The following is a 20,590-nucleotide window of genomic DNA, read 5'->3' on the forward strand; positions in this document are numbered from 1 at the left end:
AGATGGCAGTTGCTGTGAATATAGAGTTGCAAGCCTTTCCCCCCCACCCAGTTCCCAAGTAGAATTTCCAGTGGCATTTTGCAGTAAAGGAATATGCTGAAAACCAGTTGTGCTTCAAGAAGGGGATTTCTGTAGAAAGATCAGTGCTCTGTTGAGGAGTTGCCTGTCGTACCTGGAGACAAAATTCTACCATACAGTGTAAAATAGCCTCACTTTCTGCCCAAATTGCAAAGGAACCTTAACTATAGCATTTCTGATAATGCTTCCATAACGTGTGTGTGTGTGTGTTCTCTGAGGCATTCATTTGGCTGGCACATTGGAAAATGGTTAACACAGTGAATGTGGGGTGTCATTTTTGTAGTGGAGAATGTGTGCCAGAAGAATTCAACTGTAACCACTAAATATTTGCTTAAAAATAATTTTAACCATCTGGACTCCTTTTTTTTCTTATTATTCTTATTCTTCTTTTGAGGTGGGGTGAGAAGGGAGTATTTTAATAGGAATGATTTGTGGTTACAAAATGAATTTGGTTAATTTGGTTACCACCCCCATTTATATGATGACTACAAATAGTCCCTAACATCTGAAGTTTTAAAGAACCAGCAGATTTTTTCTCTCTTGAGCTTCAGAAGCTGGAAACGAACTTACAAAAGACAATAAATTGTTCTTGATGGAATAAATAGTTTGTGGGGTTGCTATTGTTCCTCTTGACAATACACTAACATGTGCTAATAGGGGAAGAATTGAAGAGCTTGCGTAGTAGAGTCTCTTCTGCCAGGCGAAATTTTTCCACTTTGGAGCAGGAATCAGGTTCCCTAACTCACAGGGCAGGGAAAATGTGGGGCTGGGATTCCCAGAAGGCAGCACCTGCTGCTCACCCCAGTGCTGGGAGAGCTCCAGGGCCCTTCCACTGCAGCACCAGCTCTGGAAGAAACTCAGAGAAACCTGCAAACCTAGACAAGTCTGATCAGAGTTTGTTTCAGAGCTGGGATAACTGGGATAATTTTTTCCCTTGCTAAAAGCAGGGCTGGAGTAAGTGTTTTCATGACTTCCATACTTAAAGGGATTTTTTGTATGTCTTACTTAAGAACATACACCTTGTCTTTAAATATTCAGAGTTCAGGAACAGATTTTTTGGTTCAGAATCCAGTTAAATATAGTTAAATATAGGCAGTAGCTGTACAAATTTCTATGTTCTCTGTGCCTTGCCTTAGCATATTAAATGAATGTTTTATGGAGTCTGCTATAAATACATCTGTTAAAAGATTTTTATCATACTTTGAAATGCCTGAGATTTAACTGCTACCTTTGTGCACTAATGATATACTAGTGAATGTGCACAGGAGATAATATAAACCCAGAGAAATAGGGAAACTTGCATGTAGTGCTCTTGTTTTAGTAGCTCTCAGAGCTACTTTTCCTCTGTTTTCTCATATGCTGCAGCACTGGCTTCATCCAACTCTTGGTACATTAGGAACAATTTAGTATCATTTCATTTAAAATATGCAAGCTTTATATCGAGAATAAATGTGTAGCCACAAGGTAAAATTAAAAAAAAAAATATTAGTCTCATCATTAAAAAAAGCCTTTAAAGTTTCCATTATCCATTATGTCAGGTAGCAAATATCTTCTCAATGTAACTCCAGACATTAAATCTGTCAAGAGGCATGCAGTAAAATAAATGTCTGGGATACCTTCATAAACAAAAATCTTATTTCCATAATTCATACAGCTGGCTGGCATTTATTGGCACGTCAGGTGCAATGGGGACATTTCAGGAACATTAACATGTACAGCATCATTTGTCAACAAAGCAACAATGTAAGCAAATCGTTCAGAACTCATACAGATTTACAGCTTTCTCTGCCAGCTGCTAATTACGGTGTGCTCTGCCTATTTGGTATGGTCTTTTTTATTGGAAAATGACAAAGGGGTTATGGTATCCCAGTTTGGAATATAGATGCGCTTTTAGTAATAATATGAGTGGTAATATGACTACACAGCCTGGAGTTTTGATCTAGTTGCACTAGTCTGATAATTGACCGGTTCTGATTGATGAAGGACAAAGAGAAATTCGCAGGGATATTTACTTACTTGTAGAAGTAACCTCTGCAAACAAAGAAATAATAAAATACCAGAGAACATGAAAAAGTATCCTTGCTTTAATATTGTTTTTTCCTGCTGAACATGACAGGGAAAATTCAGTCCTCACTGAAAACCTGATCTGTTTATCGAGCAGTGCTCAGCAAGCCCTATACGTTGCAGGTTGGCAAATACTCTTTGAATATGGCCGAGTCTACTTTGATAAATAAAATTAAACTTTCAGCATTTTAAACAATGCAAAGGTTAAATAAAAGCTAGCAATGCCATCGGTAAGGGCCAAAAGATGTGCTAATGATCTGTTTTCCAGGTCCTCTGTGTCTGTCTCTATTTCTCTCCCTTTATTTGTTGTGTGTGTTCATGAATGTATGTGTTTTCGCAAGTTAATGACAGCAAGTCAGATCTACTTTTTATTTCCAAGCTTTGGCCAGTTTGCATTTCAATCTCATAAAAATATAATTAGCAGGGCTTTATGCTTCAGATGTATAAATTCAATATGCTTTCAGAATTATTATACCTGTTATTCAGCCAAAGGTAAGAGGATTCTATTAGCTAAACACATATTTAGACACTTAATAAAATCCTTTATTCAGTTCTGTTTCTTAGTTTCAGTTCACGAACAGTAACCACTATTCTGAGTTAAGATCTTGACCATTTAATTTTTAAGAAAAAAGTAATTAGACTATATTACGGATTAATCCCTTGCCAATTTTCATTTTTAAATCAAAGTAATTTTAGACTTGGGAACTACATAATTTTATGCAGAAAAAGTATGTTTTGCCAACCTTATTAAAATCTTTAAAGACCATATTTTCTATGGGCTTCCAAAAATTATCCCACAAAAATGTGTGGGTGCACCCATCTGTACACATGAATGGGCAACTAGGAGCATAATTATCCACTTGTGCACATGCAAATGGAGGTGTTTAAGCACAAATTAGCTGACCCCCAGAATCTGCTGGTGCATTTCTCTGAGCTGGTTAACACTGTTTTGTTGAATTCCATAATATAGGTTAAAACCTCGGAAAGATTTTTAGATGCAATAACTTTTCTGTAAGATATCTGAAATCGCTAGAGTTTGTTAAAAAATGTTTCTGATGCAACAGTGAAATGACGTGTAGCTTAGTGTGCCAGTTCTTGGGTATCATTTTGGTTATAACAACTGCATGATTCTTTCAATAAAATAAACTCCAATGGCTCCAGCAGTGATTACTGCCTGCCACTGCTTCTCCAGAAGCAAAATACACATATTCCTACAGGGAAAAAACTACTGCACAAGGATTATAAAAAAATTGACCATCAGTCTAAGTCTGTATGAGCAATCTCAGCCGCTTTCGGAGTTATTTTGTATTAGAAGCAATTTACCCATCTGGAAGAACAAAGATATGTGCAAATGCTGGAGTGACTGACTTCCAGCAGATGCTTAAAGAAAGTTAAAATCCCAACTACTTCTGGGGTGCCTGGCCTCCATTTCTGACCTGGAAATTTTCAATATGTTAAGGAGCTCTTCCACATGCTGGGGCAGCTCGCTGGTACCTTGGCTTTGTGCTCCCTACTTGCTGATGCTCTCCCCACCACCCCTGGCCAGGCTCCTTGCCCACACAGCTGCACAGGGAAAAGGGGAGCAGTCGTAAAGCTTCTGGAATGAGACATGGAAATTAGCGGCTGCATTGTCTCGGTATTGATTGTGTGAGTATTCTGGGATGGGGTGAGAAATGGGGATGATTGGGGCTTTGCAGGGTGAAAGGGTGAGATGTAGGACAAGGGTATGAATTTCTTGGATGTGGGGCTAAATTGTGGCTTTGTGCTGCTACATGGGTTTAGGGAAACAAACATTTATCCCAGAGCTTAGAAACCCAAAGGTTAATGACCCATGGAATTCACATTTTCCCCCAATACAGTACCCAAATGTGACAGCGCTGCTGCAAGTCCTGATGGACAAAGGCCGGTAAATGGAAACTGGTCTTTTTACTGTAATTCAAGATTATTTGAATTCACTTTATTTGTGAAATCTTTCCATTTGTCTTCATGCTTTTGTACATTTGAAGAAGAAGTTTAGGCATTCCTTGATCCATAGAGATTGCTTTTCTTCCTTTTCTTCCCTTTGATTCCACTTGCCTAATAATAATGGGCATTATCTTATATCCATATTTAATTTTATTATGTCACTTGCATTGCAAGAAAAGGATGTTCTTTTCAAACATTGTAATGCATTTAGTATTTCACTAGTCATCAGTTAAATCAATTTTTTCCCTTTATTGGATCTGAATTATAAATCAACTAGTCATTGTATGGGATACTGTATATGAATGTACAGTATATCATTATGATGTATCCTATAATAATGTCTCTTAGACATGAAAACTAAAGATGGTGGTTTAAAGTGCTGAGAGAGAAAAAATTGGAAACATCTGTTAGTAGGAAGTAGAGAAGACTTTTCATTAAAGTTTGTCAAGTGTATTTGATAGGAAGAACACACTGGGCTGTATTCTGCCACCCCTTACATACACCCACCCCAGTACCCAGCCTGCTTTTTCTGTCTCATGTAGAAAAGCCAAGATTATGGGAGACACTGAAAAGCCAGCTCTCTACTTTGGTACAGAAGCTCAAAGAATCTGAGATCTGGGGCAGAAAGAATGCTTTAAGGGAAAAGAGATATTACAATACAGTCAGTTGTCTTTGTGCAGCAGTAAGGAGAGCTGTCCTACTCTTACATTGAGTATTTTAGCAAAATCATTGGGAAGAAGTGGTGTGGGACATTTTTGGGCAAGAGCTCTTTTATTTCCACTTATCCACTTCTTGCAGGAAGATGAATCCTTAAAAAAGTGTAAAATAAAAATTGAGGAATGCAAAGATTAGTTATTTGGAGGCTTCTCATGAGCAGATATCTTTCCCAGGGTACTGTGAACAAGCTCAGGAAGGAAAAAAACCCAAAACAGGGGAAAATGGTTAAGAACTGTGTGTGTGTTTTATCTGAATTGTAGAGAAATCCATGTAAGCTGATATGAACTATCTATTTAAGAAAACCCTACAGAGGCCATTGCACACATGTTCCACTGCTTGTGCTGGTGTCGGTGACAGGGATTTTGGCAGTGCTAAACCCATGGGTTACAGCTCTGTCTCTGCAAACCCAACCAGGGGGTAGCTGCTGCTGGCACCACGTGGCAGCTTTGTCCTAGGGCTGGATGTGTGGCACAACAGTTACATGTTCATCTCATCCCTACATCATTTTTGTGAACTGACAAAGGCACGTTTGCACTTTAGAACTCCTTAGGCACGAGGTGAAATACCCTCGGCACCCACAGCACAGACCTCTTCTCTGGCTGGTGCAATAGTTTAAAAGTCAATATCTCACCTTGCCTTTGCAATTTTTTCCCATTTCTGCCTGCTCCCAGTGGTCTCTGAGCCCCGCCGTTTCCATGATGATGTACAGAACTATAAAATCAGATACAGCAGTCGCAGGGCCCGGTGCGAATTACTCCCCAAGTCAATAGAAAACAGAATATTGCTTATTGATTTGGTCTAGCCTGTTGTGTGGTCGATGGAGAACAAACTAATACAAATAAAATTAATCAATTGGAATCTGGCTGTGGACCTCGGTGAGTCACATGAAGTAGGTTTCTGATATCCTTTATCATCACACACAGCCAGTGAAACAAGAGTGCTACTGTCTTCTGCTGGCGCGGAGAGTTACCTCAGGCTATACTGAAAAATGCTTTTTTCTTATTTTTAGACCTGAATCAGCCCATGCCAGCAAATGTATTCTTGTGAATACAGATCCTACTTTGTTGTAATGCCCATGGGAAGGCGGTAGTGTAACCTGTTTGGATGCAGCTGCAGACCACCTGTAGAGAAAGTCAAATTAGGGAGAGACCCCACTGTTCTTTGCATTAATGCTTTTTGTGTTGTGGCCTGAATCCCCCTCCCTCCCCCTTCAATGTATCTTTCTCAACTAGGGAGATGGAGAGCACATTTTAAGACCTTCTGTCCATTTAAGGCATCTTGTGATTGAAAGAAGATTTGAAAGACTGTAAAATCTCCCAGTCACCAAAGAGCGATGGTGTGCGAGGAACCTTAATACTTTCCTCCTGGTCTTGCAGGTCTGGGAGGTGTTGTCTTTGTGGAAAGGGCTTAAAGGGCACATTTTTATCTCCCTCAAGTAATCTGCATATTAGGGAAGCTTCCTCGCTTCAGAGTGGAAAAGTGATTGTCAAGAAGTAAAGCCTTAACTTGCCACCCTTTTTGTCCCATTGTTTCTAAATAAAAGATGGGCAAACAAAAGGAAATGGCTCAAGTCTAAATGCAGTGCCTGTGTATCCTGAGTATCCACATATAAACAGGCACAACCTCACTGATCTTACTTAATGACACTGAAAGTCCTTTGTCCTACAGGTTTTACCGTGGTCAGGACACAGCGATAGTTAAGCATGTAAACAGCTGGTTTGAGATTGTATATCTTTGGTAAGAGAGAAGTAGTTTTAGTTAGTTTAGTTAGTTCTCCTGCTATCTCAGCTGCAACTGCCAGCACTGCTGGGGTCTTTAACTTCTCAGCATATTAAGCTTTTACTCATTTACCAGGTAGCATGTTGCATAGCAATGCAATTCTACCTTATGTCACATAAAAACTGCCTGCAATGAAAATTTCATGTCATTTCTACTTTTCACCCCATTTCTTCACAGATGAATCCCACTGTTTTACTAATCGTTGACGTACTAGTTAACACAGGCAGAGCTTGGAGATGGAGGTAATGTCATCAAGCCTTGCCTCATTTTAAATTCCTTCCTCTCACTGGTGATATCAATGTTCACTGCAAAGACACTGATGATACTGAATTTAATTGGTATTTATGTGTAGGGTCATGGGTACTCTCAAAGAAGTTTCTGTGTAACTTTTCCCTAATTGAAATTAGATTGAAGTGTTGCTGTGTACACTGAGACTTAATGGTGACAACGTTGAGCCAGCTTCGGAGCTCAGATGCATGGCACGCATCCCAAGAAATCTGCTATGATGCTCCCACATACATCTATGCATATTTTTATGGTACAAGAGACATAAGGTGTGGAAAAGGAGCAGTCTCTTTAAGGGGGATGTGGCAACCCTATCTGCCAGTCATCTTGCCTCTGCTGTTCTATTCCTTTTACAGCCATTCTGCCTGGCTGGTATCTATAACATCTTTACATACGTGTTTAATGGCTGCACGGTGATTAAAACCCAGGGGAAAGGGAGAGGACATGGGAGTAATGGACTGGCAGCACTGGTACTATGTGAAAATGCTTTTTGGACTGATTTAGGGATGTATTTTTCACCACTTTGTATTTTAAATGACATATTATATGAGCAACCTGGTCTGCAAACCATTTTGGGACTCAGTCTGAGGCTCACAGCTGCTGTGCAATGTGAAGGGCCAGGGTTGATATTGGCTATAACAAAATGTCACCATTAAATCCCTATTTTGCACCTTATTTTGACTCCAGACCAGTGCATCTTCTCCTCCCTAACGCTTGTGGAGAGTACAGAAAAGTGAATTCTCACTGGTAGAAGTGTTTTGACCGGGAGTTTAATTTATAGCAGCTCATAGAATTGCAGTGTGTAATAAGCAATGTCCTTGAACATTTTTCATGTGCTTCTAAGTGACTCTTTAAAAAACATTGGTTTCCCTTGTAAAAATCATTAAACTTATTAAGGAAGAAGCAGTAGTCTGGGTTGGTAGTCATCCCAGTGCTTTAAATACTAGTGGATAATTAGTGACAGGAATAAATTAAATATATTTCAGGTATAAAGTTGAGGAAGATCACCAAATATTAGCAAAGCTCCAAAATCAAACAGCTTTGTGTCGCATGCTGTTTTAACGACTGTGGTCTATAAATGTGCATAATTTGAAAGAGATCACATGTTTCACTTAATAAAAATTACTGTGACATAAAATATATATTTTCTTAAAAAGTACTTGTAATATCAAAAGGACTGTGAAGTATTAGCCATTTAATACAAATTTATCTTTTCTTGCAGATGATTACATTTTCATTTTAATTGCTCACATTTTTGGTTCTGATCTTAATGTTTTATAGGAGTGAAGACATGCCACAAAGAAAGAAAGAAAAAAAAAAGATTTTATTTGTTAGTTAACAGTCTTCAGAAGTCCTAATTTGGCCAATGTGTTCTGCTGCAAAGTCTTGGAATGCTGTCTTGCAGTTTCAGAAGTGATCTTATTTGGCTTCCCAGAAACTATTATGCCTGGAGGATGCCATGAGAACAAGGGCTGCCTTGTTAACAAGTAGAAAACTCTCAAAAACAAGATAGGATCCTGATATAAATCATAATTTAGATGCACAGAGCTATGTTCACAACCACAGTAATGTAATTCATTTACATCTAGTTATTACTTATCTCCACCCGAACTCCGAAGTTCAGGAATGCAGCTGCCTTGTGCCTTGTGACTCGTGGGGGTTAGGGAAGAATGACATCACCAAATTTAAGCACATTACCACGCTGACATAGTGGCACCTTGTTTTCCCTTCCGCGGATAGAGCGGGGATTGTGTGCTACCCCCCATTCTCCCAAAGAATACCTTTTTTCCCCTTTCAAGCAGCTGCTATATGAAGGGTTGCAAATGTCACTTCAACTAATGATGAATGATGCTTGACCCTTGGACCTGTTACTATGAATTTTATGCAATGCTAAATTAATATGAAAGATCTCTGCTAGAAGACTTCAGCTATTATGCATGCAGCATAAATGATATGTTAAACAATCCAAATTTTTTTCTCATAACCATGGTAAAATGCAGAGCTGTTTCAACGTTTTTTGATGTGTATTTCCACTTCAGATTAGTTTCTTTTCTTTCTAAAAATATTTTTGGTAAGCAAATCAGTTTGCGAAAAACATTGTCAAAAGGGCAACTGGCCCACATGTCTTTGTTGTTCACGTTTGAATATAATTAATTATGTAAAGCAATAGTTAGTGGGAGCTTAACAATTAGAAGAATCTGTCAAATAGTCACACGGAAATTACTAACTAATTGAACTATTGGTCTTTTATTGTTTCAGGAAGCAGCACAGAGTGTCATTTCTTTATCTCTTAAATTCGTTATTATCACAAATCACAATTTTCGAGCAATATATGCCTCCTAATAGGTTAATACATAAATAACCTGCCCAGTAATGCCACAGTGGGCAAAAGTGTTTGAAATAAAACCACCTGTTTTAATTAGTATTCGGATTCATGCTGTTAAAAAATGGTAATCCTCTTGCAGTTATATGACATTTTTAAAGCTTTGAATTTCCATCTGTATCTTATATTATGATGTTTCAGGATTGTCGTGAGTTAATTATGTTAACTTTGGAAACATTGCCTGCATTTAGAATGAAAAACTTCAGCTTGAATAGCCAGGAAAGCAGATGCTATCTTTCTTGTCAACTGCTTTGTTGTGTGATGCCTTGAAACTTTTTTATAAGATTCTGTCTCCAAAAGGAAGTATAAATCTCCATTTATTTGAAATGTTGCTCTAATCTAATCAATATTTTAATATATTTCTCACGGGAGGGACCTGAATGCGTCTCAAGGAACCAAAGACATGAAAATCTCTTATTTTATGTTGAAATCCTCGTTATTACAAGTCCATTCACAAGACTAATTTGTAGAACAGAAAAAATCCATGTACTATGAAGTTCTAAAATTGTTTTGAAGCATACCCTTGCCCTCCTGTAATATATGCCTGTAAGTTGAGGTAGAATGAGAGGCATTGGAAGCATTACAGTTGGGACACACATCCAGATAAACCCTGGACAAGAGAAAGGGAGGCACAAATCAATGGGCAACGTGGCAAATCTGCTCTGGGTTCTACCACAGGGAAAATGAACATGCAAAATGTGGATGTGCACGCGAGGTGGAGGGAAAGGTGTGAGGTGAACAAGGATTTGGTGGATGCAGGAGGCACCGCTGTCTCCTCCTGACACGTGAGGCTGTGTGGGAAATGGAAAACATCGTGATGTGAGTCACCCGAATTTTATCGCACCCCTTCCCTGCCAAGGAGGAACCACAGGCACTGCCAGGCGGGTTTACGTTTGCCCCGGGGTGTTCATGCATCTCCTGAGGCTCAGTGGCAGAAGCTATGGGGTGGCACGTGGAATTTCACGTGGCAGGCTGGGTGGAGATATTATTTTAAGCACACACTGGCCCCAGATTTCCAGCCGTTTGATCAAAATTACCTGGGCGAGGTCTCAAATGTTGCTGTGTACGCAGCTCTGTATCCCACCAGTCCTGTGATTCCATGGATTTCATGAACACATGTTTGATCAGACGCTTTGGGCTTCCACACCTGCAAAGTCATCCTCTTCTCCAATGGAAGTTATTTTTGCTGTCACAAAAATGTTAATGTTTGTAAGCCAGCTCTGTGCAAAAGAAGCTGAAATGTGCAGGATAACCCAGGCCTGGATCAGGACGGGATCCACTGGTATGACTTCAGGTGGATGGAGCCCTGAAGCTGATGAGTTTGTATGAAAAAGTGCACTTACCAAGAATCTTCCATATTCAGGGTAACATGTGATTTTCAAAATGCATAAAAATATTTGAAAATTTACGTTATTATTAGCACTATTATTATCAAAGGACATTTCGTTAACATTTAAAAGTCCTTCAGTGCACTTGAAGATATATTTGTTTTAGCAACTTATATAATCCCCTCCTGTTTAAAGTTTTGTTTTAAACACATACAATTATCATCTCATATGCCCTGATTCAGTAAGTACTTAGAAGCATTCCTATCTTTAACAGCATAGCTAGTCCCAGCTAATATCCAGGGAACGGAATTAGAGCTTCAGATATTAGCAAAAAGTAATGCAAATGTGAATTAAGCAACATGGTTTTGAAGTAAGTTGACTGAGGACTTTTTATTCCTTAAACCGAACGCGAAAGTTTGACAAAAAATAAAAAAAAAAAGAATCAAAGCGAGCATTACTGATATTAATAATTATTTTTAAAGTATATAAAGTTGAATAATTTAGTCTGGCAACTTGAAGGAATTAGGCACTGAAATAACTTTCCAGTAAGGGTAGTGAAGAAAAATGCTAATGGCTTTGAGGCAGAGACATCAGTGAAAATATAATATATAAGCAAATTTAGATATGTTCATACATATATATATATATGTGTGTGTGTGTGTGTGTGTGTACACACTTGTGGACATACACTGTAAGAATGGTGTTTTTGTTGGGTTTTAGTGTGTAGGTCACATTAATTAACGTAGTTGTAGTTACCTGCATTGTAAAACATGACTATTTCCAAGCTAATAGAATTTATTATTTATATTTATACCAAATTTTATCAAATTTATATTCGTGCCTTTGCCTTTCCTGGTGTAACTTTCCCTACAGACAAACCTACATCTAACATGGTGCTCTGCCATGGAAAATGCTCACTAACTCATATCTGTCCATGAGGTGAAGTGATATTCTCTGTTCACTATATAACTGATAAGAAATTGTTGTGTTAGGTAACAATCTCAGCCAAGTTTTCATGAACTGAACCAAGGGAGGGGAAACCTGAATTATTCTTATTACCCAAATGCAGTCCTGGATCTTTGTCTTGGGTTTTTCAAGGCAACTCACTTTATTGTTCATAGAAAAAAATACGTAACTCCTAAAGGCAAGGTGCAAGTATTAGAGTGCTAGTTTGAAAGTATTTAACAAAGTGTCCTTTCTTTTTGAATAACTTGAACAAAGTGTTTAAATGACCTCTTCCTAACCAGAAGAGAATATAGAGAAGAAATTAAGCTTTATTGGTAAATTAAAGCCCAAATCCCATGGTTGATGAGAGATATGGTCCGTTTGAAATAGTTACAGTTTCAGACTTTCTCTTCTACAATCAGCGGGTGGAGACCAACATAATCCAATTAATTGTAATTCCCTTTTGTGGCACTGGTACAGTGGTGAATGATATAGTAAGTCCATTGAAGTCTTATCTTTGGTCAGATAATCCAAATGGATTCATATTATGAAACAGTCCTTTATAAAAGTTCTGATGAACAGAAGTGTTTTGACTTTAGTGAACCAAAAGATAAATTCTATACAAAATAAAATGTTTTGTCCTTGACATCTACAGAGCTTGTGTACACCTGATTTCATGTAAGAATACTTCTTTCAGATGCTCTGCTTCAAAGAGCCCATTCATTAAAAAATAAAAATGTCAAATTTGTGCTCTGGACATCCCAAAAACAACAAGGTGTGAGAACAGAGATTTACATGTGTGGGGATTTCCTGTATCCTTGGAAACAGTCCCATCAAAATAAATGAGGTTACAGATATGAGGAATTTGTGAATAGCACTTTGAGAATTGTTTAGATTTCTATTTTTCTAATATAAAAACCAAATACTATTTCATTGATAATCCTTATAGCTGTAAACAAACCATATATGTTTGTTCCCTTCTAGTATTGTGGGAGGACTAGGGGAATTGCTTAATTTTAGCCTGAGCTTTGATCTATTTACATTTGGAAGTCATTTACATAAAGGAAGTTATAATGATCTTTATTGTTTTGTTAATTATTTCCTTTGATTATTGAAACTCACTCACTGAGGCACAAGCTCATTGTTACTGGGGTCAGTCACAATAATATATTTGGCTGTGTGCAACAAGTCAGGATTGGGTGGTATTCTTGTTTTTTGAATTGTTTTCATGCAAACCCTTTCAGTTTAACAATCACTGGAGACAGGACTGATTTAATGCATCGCTCGTCTGATCCAGTGCTTCATATTTTGTATTTCTCCTTTCCTTTAAAGTTGTCCATAGCAAGCTCACACTACAGCAGAGTGTTTTTGCTTGTAGCATGTTGAAATCTTATATTTACTAAAGGATACTGAGATGCCATTTGTGGAAGACAACACACTAGACAATATATTGAGGTCAGATCTTTGCAGACTCTCTCAAAAATACTCTTTTCCCTTTATTTTTTTCTCTCCCTTAAAGTGTCTGATTGAAATTTAATACAAAGACTTTTTTACCCTTTGGGGTACATTACATATGAAATAATTTATGACCCATGAATCACAAGAAAGCAGTGAATTAGGTTTCAGATAAGTCTGCCAAATATTACAAAACATTGTGTACAGATTTTTGGACTATGAAAAGGCTTTTGACAAGAATGGAAATAGAAGCAGTGTTAGAAACAGCAAGAAGGGGAAGAACAGAACAGCTATATGACAGAATCCTAAAGCACTCTGAGTTAGTAGCACAATTAAAAAGATATGAATATGAACATACTTTTGAAGTATTAAAATGGGACAGAGAGTCATTGTCCAATTCCTTTCTGTATTATATCTTCAGAGCCTTCAATTTATTTAAAATGGAGATTTGCAGACACTGATACACATAAATCTGATAAAAGATCTGTCTGTAAATGGGGAAGAAAAAAAAAAGATAAAACCCCTAAAATTAGATTGCAGAGAAGCTTACTGGAGAGCAATTACACAATAAAAAATTGTTAATAACAGATTTGAAGTTGGAAGGCAGATATTTACCTTGACTAATGTATGTATACACAATGCACAGCAAAGAGTGGAAGATCATTCAAGTCAAAAGCAGAATTTAGAATGAACTTTTCCCTTTGAATAGCAAAATGTATCCTGAAGAATAAGTTACGTAAGTGTAAGCAAGTATTTGGTATTTTTTGTTCTGTAGACATTAGTCTGGTACAAAATAAAGAGGGAAGAATAAACAGAAAAAATAAAGTGTGCTTTAACTATTAGGAAGAAGCTGAAGTTACTGTGCAATAACTAGAGAGAATTAGATAGAGAGCAGAATCTCAGCACTCTAAGACAAATGTAATTTCCCCTCAGCACAGACATTTAATTTCTGTGAGTTGCAGAAAGTCTGCCAAGCCCCTTCCTGGAGTTCGGGCAACCTTGGTGCTCTGTGGGAGGGTAAGGGCTGGGTGGGAATTCCTCCTGCTCTTTTCTTGTCCCCTTTTTTAAACCCTGAGCAGTACCTGACTATTTCTCTGCCCCCAAAAGGAGTGATCAGGCCCTGCAGGTCCCATGCTGGGGCTGTGTCTGCCTGCTCCTACTCTTTGTTTAGAAGTCACCTCCGAGCAAGTCTGGCAGAAGTACGTTGATCTGTAAACAGGTGGTCTTTTTATTCTTAGGGAGTTTCAGTTGCATTTTAAGGGGAAATATTCTCTCTTTAAAATCATTCCTTTTCCCATACAGAATAGTTGATTCAGCTAAATTTAATGAATTTTAAAAGTACTTGTAATTATAATCCCATCACAGTAATTATTGCTTCAGATCACGATGATAGAATCTGCTAAGTCAAAAGTAATATCTGTCATTGAAGCTTGTAGCAGGTATTGGCAGTGAATAACATGAGTACTTTGGTGATGATACTTGTTTCTGGCTGCCAAAAGCATTGTCCTTCCATGAATATTTTTATACTTTCAGTTCTAAACAGCAACTGATAGTGTAGAAATTTCCCTGGTGCTGTGGCATCGCTGGCTCACCACTTTTCCAAACCTTTGAACTCTGCATGCCTACATCACGTACCACCCCTGAACTCCTCAAGTGTACTGGATCTTTTTCACAGAAACAATGAGACAGTTCATCCCTCTCTTACTCTTTGGACTTTGTGGAATTATACGAGGATGAATATGACCCAGTGTGCCCAAGTACAGAAATCTTTTCTTTTTCTGGCACAGGCAGAAGTTTAAGTTAGCAGTACTTGGTTGCTCCAGCATGCCCCCAGGTCAGAGGACTGTCATTTGGGAGGACTGGAATAAGCAGCACTCTGGGTGCACACAGAGATGTTCTGCATTTTAGCTGAAGCTGCTCAGTTATTTGTGCTTGGACTTCATGGAAATGGGCATTCCAATAATAAACACATGTTCAGGCACTGTAACATCACAGCTTAAATTTTCTGTTAAAAGGACATGCCAGGTTCCTCCAGCAGAGGAGGAGAAAAGCACACAAGCTTTCTTTTGCTGACTATAACCCTGTAAGTCATCAGTGCTAGCATTGGATGGATTCAGATAAGGCTGTTTAGAAGTCCATTGCAGATGAAATGCAATGATTTGTTTAGCTGACATTTTCCTTGATTTGTTTAAACACTCCTGGAGGTGAAGGGCCATGCATTGAGTCCAGGCAGAACAATGGATCTCCCAAATCTAGCAAGGGAGAGAGGAAGAATTCACCAAAATCCACCTGAATGAGGAAATTATTGCTTCACAAGAGTTGGGGTTTGTGTTGTGCTATTTCATAGAAGTTCCAGGGGTTTATGCACTTTGGAGGGTGTATATAGACTGCAATGTCAGGGCAGGATTTACCTCAGGGGGGAAAGCTCAGCATCTTGTGGCGTTTCACCAAGGGATTGAGCTCCTGGCCATAGAGTGAGAAACAATCATCACCACCTCTCATCATCCCATTGCTGTCATGTCTGGACATCTCTGTGCTCAATTGCTGCTCTAAATTGAGTATTTGAAAGAAGTTGTCTGCCCCAAGAATGCTGCTGTGTCTGTGCACTGGTGATCAGAAAAGCTGTGGCTTGGAAAATGCAGGTACAGCAATGGAACACACACACACACCTTCCAGTGTACACATTGGTGTTTGTGCTGTCAGTCATGAGAACAGCCCTCACAAAGGGATTTTGTGGTAAAGAAATGTGCTAGTGCACGTGGAGAACTTCTGCTTGAGTCTGTTCTTTCCCTTTTTTCCTACTGAAGACCATGAATGATCGGAAGAATATTTTTGATTAATATAACTATGAAGAAAAAAAAGGAAAGAGGTGTCTTCAAATTTCATACAAGGTTCTTCAAGTTGGGAAAAAAAGCATAATGACACTGGTCAATTGGTCTTTTCCTAGTGTTTGCATGAGGAATTTTCTCTTCCTCTTTCAACCACAGGACTCTGTTTTGGATGTCTCAGTAGTAAAATTCCTGTTGGGATGAGTGAGTCCAAAAAATTTCCCAGGATTTAAGCCAGCTGGGAATTCTTTGTGCACACTCAGCTCTTCTGCAATGATTTTGCTGTGAGGGAGATTGTAAGGATTATTTAACAGTGCCATGGACTTTCTCCAGGGGACATCTCCCTTGGCTTATACACTGGTCACTGGGATAAAAACCCAGTGCTCTGAGGTTTCTCACACTGGAGCTGGGGGTTGATTTACCCAAATGCCAAATTTTCATCCCAGTGCTGCTGTGTGCAGCCACCAGCAGGGAAATGATAGAAAAGGCAGCAACACCAGCAAATGGATCACAGTATGAGACTGAAAAAGACCCTGGCTTTAGAAAGTTTTTTGAGGGCACAACCTCCCCAGCAGACCAGGCATTGCCAGCAGGATTTGCAGGACTTGCTTCCCACGTGATTTGTGCTTCCCATGAGCTGCAGGAATGTGGAATGCTCAAAGGGGGCAAAAACCTCTGAAGGTGGTGCTCTGGCACGTGGTGGCAGCATGGGCAAGAGACAGCTTAGAGCTGGGAAAATACAAGCTATGAATTATCTGAAAAGACAAGTGAAGGAGCAGAGTTCTCAAATGACTGCATTTTGCTCCTAGACATTAGTCTACATACCAGGTAGGGCATGTGGTTGGATGAACCGCATCCATTTTCTTTCAAAACTCAGCTCTCTCTACAGCTTTGGTTGGTTTTCTTATTTTTATTTTTGCCCCCGCTGTCTTTAGCTGATCTTTCCATAGATTACTTTCTTCCTCTCTGAACCTCAGAATGGCACCCTTAAACCAAAGCTGATCTCCCATTTAGTTCTACTGCAGACATTGCAAGTGCCATTAAAAATGTGAATTGTTGAAAAGACTGAATAATAGCACAGTGAAGCACACATTCCCTTCACAAATGTATTGTATATCGATTTTTTTAAACTAATAACCTTGACAAGTGCCCACACTATTTTTTTTCCCCTTAATGTGGTCTTTATATTTTCAGCCTGGGTATTAGCATAAATTTTATGGGATTTTCTGGGCATATTTGTGTCTGTATCTAAGATATATGATATCAACTGGCAGTGATGGTTGAACTAATCAAATACTACTGACAAGTTAAAGCAAATTTTTAGGACTGTGAGATTTTGAGCATCTTCCCAGATACAGTATCTCCTGACTGAAAGCAGTCCTTGACTGTCAAGTTTAAATACCAGATTTGGGACTTAATCTTTATGTAAGCAAAACACCCCAATAAGAAATATGTCTGAGTAAAGCCAAAAAGCCAGGTCCTCCCCTTAAACCCAGCCTGAAATGTGTGTGTGTGTTTGTTTATGGCCCTTTCGCCATGGCATGTGAGAGATTCCAACCAGTGGGAACCAAATGAGAGTCTTACACTGAATGGACTTCTATTTTCTTTCCTTTTTTTTTTCTTTTTTTTTTTTTTTTTTTTTTTTTTTTTTTTTTTTGACTTGGCATTTGTTCCTTCTAGCAAACATTTTTAAAAACTCTCTTATTGCTAGAGGGAAAATTGACACCCTTTGCTTTCACGATGATACATTCCTAACACGTTTCCTTGAAGAGCTGGAAATGGTGCAAAAATCTGGTAAGATAAGTCTCTGTAAAGCCTTAGAAGTCAAGCATTCCACTTTAGACATTTAAGACAAATGCATGGCAAAAACAAGTTGTGTTTCTTTTTTTTTTTTTTTTAAGGTTTCTACTTAAAGTTCTGTGCCAAAGCTACAGTACTTATACATTTTCTAAATGTGTTTTAAGCAATAAGTTGTACAACATTTTTAGAACATGTGTTAAGCTATTTCTCTAAGAATGAAGCTCTTAACAAAACATAAGCACTCTGCATGAGATCTTAGCAGCAAAGTGCTTAAAAGATAAAGTAAGAATTGGTACCATGGGAAGAACACCAGCTGTAGAGCACACAGGTCCATTATGAGAAGTATGGTAGTGGGTAGGGAGAAAATGATTTAATCAGGAGTAAAACCAATTTTATTATAAGGGCACGCAGGGGGTGTGGCACCATAGTGAGAGGGACATTTCAAAATATCTGACAGATTTCAACAATGTGAAAACCCACCCTGTTCTTTAAAGTGACAGTAAACCCCATCAGGTCTCTCTTTTTGATGCTATTGTTAACAGTTGACTGTTTAAAGCTGGCCTGCTAAGATGCTGTCGATCTAGTTCAATAGTGTGTGGCAAAATAAAAGGCTAATTGTTGAAATACGATCAATCAAATATGATCTCAGAGTCTAAAGAAGATCCCCTCTGGTAACTCATTTGAGATCAAATCATTACTTTTATGATTGAGGTAATTGAATGGGAAAAAAAGAAAGAAAGGGAAAAAAAAAAAGAGAGGCTTGAAACCAAAGAAGCAAGCAAGACATCTAAATGAAATGCACAAGTCTGCCTTTGTTCCAGCTTTGTCTCACATTTCTCCAAGTTAAGGAACTGGGTCCATTCTTTATTTGTATACATCTCCTGAATCCAGAAATTTTGAAAGCATTTAATAACATTTATTAAATAAAAGTTGAAAGACGACTCCATTTTGAATAAGATTTTCTGCCCAGAAGTAGAGAAAACCATTACAGTAGGGGGATCTGGCATTGGGGGCGTCCACGTGTCTCCAATGATTTTACCATTTCGTTTAGCAACAGCTCAGTAAAGAGGCTGCTCTTGAAGCCCACTGATTTGCTACACATGAAATTTCAGTGACATTTAGCAAAACATTTCAGGACTATGTTGCTTCAAATTAAATTTGTTCAGCAGTTTTCATGGTTGGTCCCCGATTTGCATTCAGACTGAAATTTTCTAAAAGAGAAAATCATAGCACATGGGGGGAAAAAGCAAACTCCATTTTTGGAGTAACAGAACTTGGAGAAAGTCTGTGTCATTTTGTGTCATTTTAATTTGGACTAATAAGGATTTGCTCTTTCCTTGAGTTTTATATGGACTATGATCTCACTGTTTATTATGTTCTAAGAGTATCACTCTCCTAGAATTAAAAGAAAAAAAACCCACAAAAATAAACTCAAAGAAAAATGGAATAATCACCCAATCTTGTTTTATTTTTATTAGAAACTCTATTTTAGCATTTAGTTTCTTTTATATTTAAATTCCTTAGCTCAGTCAAGCTTCAAAAGAAAACATTTTTTTTTTGTTTGCAAAACAGTTTTGGAGGCACTTGTGGTTTGTCTTTAGTGTGTTATCATTTTTGACAGCTTTGCATAGCCTAGGTAGGCCAACAGGGGTCTGTCTAATATTGTTGCTGGGCAAATCTTCCTCCCAGAGATGAAAACCAAACAAAATATTTTTGAAGCAGTAAGAAGGAATTAATACCCTTTCTCTCACAGTCCTCTATTCCTTGCTGACATTACATTCAGGAAAAAAAAAAAAAAAAAAAAGGAGAAAAGCGTTCCCCATTATTCCCTTGTACATAGCAAGGCTAACACATGTAAAGCAATAACTCATTTTCTATTGCCATGTTTAGCATATGTCTCCTGTTGGCTCAGCAAGGCCTTTAGGCCGGTCCCTTGAGCCGTCCATCGTTGGCAACTCTTAGCCCCTCGGCCTCAAAACCAAATAGCTTTGAATCATGTTGAGCTGTGATGCTAATTTTCATACTGATGCATTATGGGAATAAATGTATCTGACATACTGTGTCAATGGTACTGTCTCTTTGTGTCTCTTGTTTTTTTGTTAGCTGCATTCCTACAGATGGTATTCCATTGAAAATGTTCTCTTCCTACAAAAAAAAAAAAAAAAAAAGGAAAAAAAAAAAAAAAAAAACATGCACAGCACCAAACCTCTAGGTGCAGAAGGCTGTTAACGGTTGCTGATGATAGTAGGCAAACATTAACATAATAATTAGTGTCTTGTAATTGTTTCATTAAAACCAGTTGTTCCATTTCTCCTCGTGTTTTCCCAGAAGAGAAGCTGAATTTGGACGACAGCCAGTGGGAGGACATCCACGTTGTCACCGGAGCACTCAAGATGTTTTTCAGAGAGCTGCCTGAGCCGCTGTTCCCATACTGCTCCTTTGAACAGTTTGTGGAGGCGATAAGTAAGTACATCACATACAGTAGCAGCTAGTGAAATAGCCTGTTACATAAAAATAATAATAAACTTAAAAATAGAAGAGCAGGGGCATCTCAAATCTGACTTACCTTCCATTATCTGTGATCCTGGCTTTTTATTGTTTTTTTGAGACTACCTTTTATCTCTTACAGTGTTTAGGTATTTAACTGGAGAGAAGGGGAAAAAAAATATCGAATTATTGATCTATAAATTTTGTCTCTGCATTTTGACTGTAGTGCCTAAAATGGTTTAGGAAAGGAATTAAAATGTGTATGTATTCAAAATATGCTAGGCTGATAATCCATATATCCCCAAACACAAGAGAGAGACTAATAATTGTGAATCATGTTAGAAGGGGCTGTCTTTATGTTAATCAGAATGAAATGTGTGTGTTTTGTTCCACAAGGTTGCAGACTCTTGCCTTGCAGTGATCACAAAAAGAATGCAAAAACATTCATGTTCTCATTTTCATATCTACCTTTGCTT

General features: G+C 38.2%; 1 protein-coding gene across 1 annotated transcript in view; it reads left to right on the plus strand.

Annotated features, from left to right (window-relative positions):
• The window catches only part of ARHGAP15 (Rho GTPase activating protein 15), a 320,977-nt gene that overhangs the window by 242,813 nt on the left and 57,574 nt on the right, over positions 1–20,590 (plus strand). Inside the window, exon 12 of the mRNA XM_053948319.1 lies at positions 19,956–20,090. Within this exon, the coding sequence (XP_053804294.1) occupies positions 19,956–20,090 (135 nt within the window). The remainder of the gene's footprint in view (positions 1–19,955; positions 20,091–20,590) is intronic.

Source organism: Vidua chalybeata, chromosome 7, assembly GCF_026979565.1.
Source record: "Vidua chalybeata isolate OUT-0048 chromosome 7, bVidCha1 merged haplotype, whole genome shotgun sequence".
In the NCBI taxonomy this organism is placed as follows: domain Eukaryota; kingdom Metazoa; phylum Chordata; class Aves; order Passeriformes; family Viduidae; genus Vidua; species Vidua chalybeata.